At 38.0% G+C, this 2499-nt stretch overlaps 1 protein-coding gene across 1 annotated transcript in view; it reads right to left on the reverse strand.

Moving 5' to 3' along the window:
* Positions 1 to 2499, reverse strand: part of DAW1 (dynein assembly factor with WDR repeat domains 1) — a 78092-nt gene that overhangs the window by 34870 nt on the left and 40723 nt on the right. Inside the window, exons 8-9 of the mRNA XM_011984957.1 lie at positions 1439 to 1545; positions 141 to 243 (exon numbers count right to left, since the gene is read on the reverse strand). Of these exons, the coding sequence (XP_011840347.1) occupies positions 141 to 243; positions 1439 to 1545 (210 nt within the window). The remainder of the gene's footprint in view (positions 1 to 140; positions 244 to 1438; positions 1546 to 2499) is intronic.

The following is a 2499-nucleotide window of genomic DNA, read 5'->3' on the forward strand; positions in this document are numbered from 1 at the left end:
AAAAATTACCAATTATTATTTGTAAATTAATATCTTAATTTTATATCACCTTTGAAATTTGTTAATGTTACAATGGATATCTGACACAGTAAAGAGTATAGACACAATATAAAGCAAAGATATTTATTTATTTAGCTCACCATGCAGGTTTTGTCCATAGAGCCAGTTAATATTAGAGAGCAATCCCAGTTGAATAAGGCACTGCTAATCTCAGCACAATGACCAATTAAGATATTTACCTTCCTACAACACAAAAATAATTAAAATTAGTGAAAGATATCTTACTTCAGTATATGCATATGAATAACGAGGCCAAGCCCATCTGTGTAAGCTAATCTAAATTTTGGTTTTTATAAAATAATATATTTGATGACAAAACAAATACGGCTTTACTAGTGCTCAAAAAGAAACTACTAATAATTTCATTTCGGCCGGGCGCAGTGGCTCACGCCTGTAATCCCAGCACTTTGGGAGGTCGAGGCTGTGGATCCACAAGATCAGGAGTTCGAGACCATCCTTGCTAACACGGTGAAACCCCACCTCTACTAAAAATACTAATTCTCCGGGCATGGCGGAGGGCGCCTGCAGTCCCAGCTACTCGGGAGGCTGAGGCAGGAGAATGGCGTGAACCCGGGAGGCAGAGTTTGCAGTGAGCCGAGATTGCGCCACCGCACTCCAGCCTGGGTGACAGAGCAAGACTCCGTCTCAAATAAATAAATAAATAAATAATATCATTTCAACAAAAATGTACTTGGATTTTAAACTATCAAAATAATGCTACTGAAGGCAACATTTCAAAAAGAAATGGGTAACAAATAGTAAAAGCCGTAAGAAGTATTCTTACACCAGTCGAGTGCACCCTGGTTGTTCAGAAACCACATGTCAAGTAACTGAAAGGTCCTTCTTTCTCTGTCATTTCTTGTTGCATACATCTTGGTCGGCACCCCTGATAATTAGCCCCTCTATTAAATCACAGACAAATCCAAGAGTAGTTTTCCAACACAAATATGCTAATTTAGTTAACTTCCTAGCAACTAGGACCAAAAATCATTAGGAAGGAAGTTGAAGTTCTTGGACTAAATTAAATTTGGGAAATTAACTAAGAGTTTTATTTATACATGATATTCATGCCTAACATAATGACAAGCCATTGAAATTTGATTATCCCTGGAATAAATAGTAGCTATGTAACCAGACTATTGCTAACATTCTCCTTTTATGTTGCTGTTTGTCATTATTTGCTCAGAATTCCAAGAATGCACATATTTTGTGAATCAGAAATATCATTAAAGAATGAATTAATTTACATTTTCAATATGTACTATTTTTATGGAACCCAAAGCAGAGTTAATAGAGAGCAGCTTAAGCTAATAAATAACAGAGGGTTTTCTGAACCCCCTGATCCAGGTTAAAACAATGCTTGAGAACTAAGAATTACCTTCCAGTATCAGCGTCCCACACTACAACTGTATGATCAAAAGACCCCGTGATGATTCTGTCTCCTGAGGTGTTAAATGACAACGAGATGATTTCGGCGGAATGTCCCTAGAAAAAGAGCAGATACCGTCAAGTATACCGGCAGATAAAACAATTTCTGCAAGTGTGCAATATCATAGTCTAAAAGGAAATGCTGGAGAAGGCCGAGCTCTAGGAAGGGAGGTCAGCAGTTGGCTGGGGTGAGGATGGGGAGTGTCTGCATGTGGGCACAGGGTTCTTTTTGGGGTGATGGAAAGGTTTGAAAACTAGGTTTTCGCTACACAATCCTGTGAGTTTACTAAAATTAGTGACTTACACACAGCTAGTTCATTTAACCTAATAATGTTGATTAAAAACAAAAGAAAGAGGTTGTGTTTGGGGAAACTAGAGGGCGTCCTTTACATTGTCTCGGAAACACTACAGAGCTGGGGACTACATGAGCTAATAACGCATGGTGTGCAAAAGTAAACAGTGTATGGAATAAAACTAATTACTTTTAAAAAGGCAATTATTAGGATAACTTGACATGAAATCGATTGATAAATTCCTGCCTTCGGCCTGACGTTCAGCTCGTTACTGTCTAGTGTCAGTGAATCAAACTGTGAGACAATGGGAAGAAACCCCTCTGTACAGCAGATTCTGGAACTCTGATAAGGGGATCCTGGGTGGAGTACGTATAGCCCTTGATTCCTCCACTATTTTAGTAAATTCACATAATTATATTTTTAAATAATACAAAGAAACGGAAAAGTTGATTTATAACTGGATATTTCTGATTGATTTCAAAGGACAAAAATGCATGTAGTTGAATATTAGAATTCTAAATACGCAAAACAAACGCACTCTCCGGCGCAGACAGGTGTGCCGAGCAGGACCCCTCCCTTCGAGTGCTCTTAGGCAGTCTGTAAAAGGAGTCATTTTAGTTGAAAGTGCAGCATTAATGGGGCCTTTCCCTACACATTTGCCTGAAAGAAGAGATAGTAATGTTGTTGTTGCTGTTGTTGTTTAAAAAAAAAAAAAAAA

Source organism: Mandrillus leucophaeus, unplaced genomic scaffold (genome assembly GCF_000951045.1).
Source record: "Mandrillus leucophaeus isolate KB7577 unplaced genomic scaffold, Mleu.le_1.0 Scaffold277, whole genome shotgun sequence".
In the NCBI taxonomy this organism is placed as follows: Eukaryota; Metazoa; Chordata; class Mammalia; order Primates; family Cercopithecidae; genus Mandrillus; species Mandrillus leucophaeus.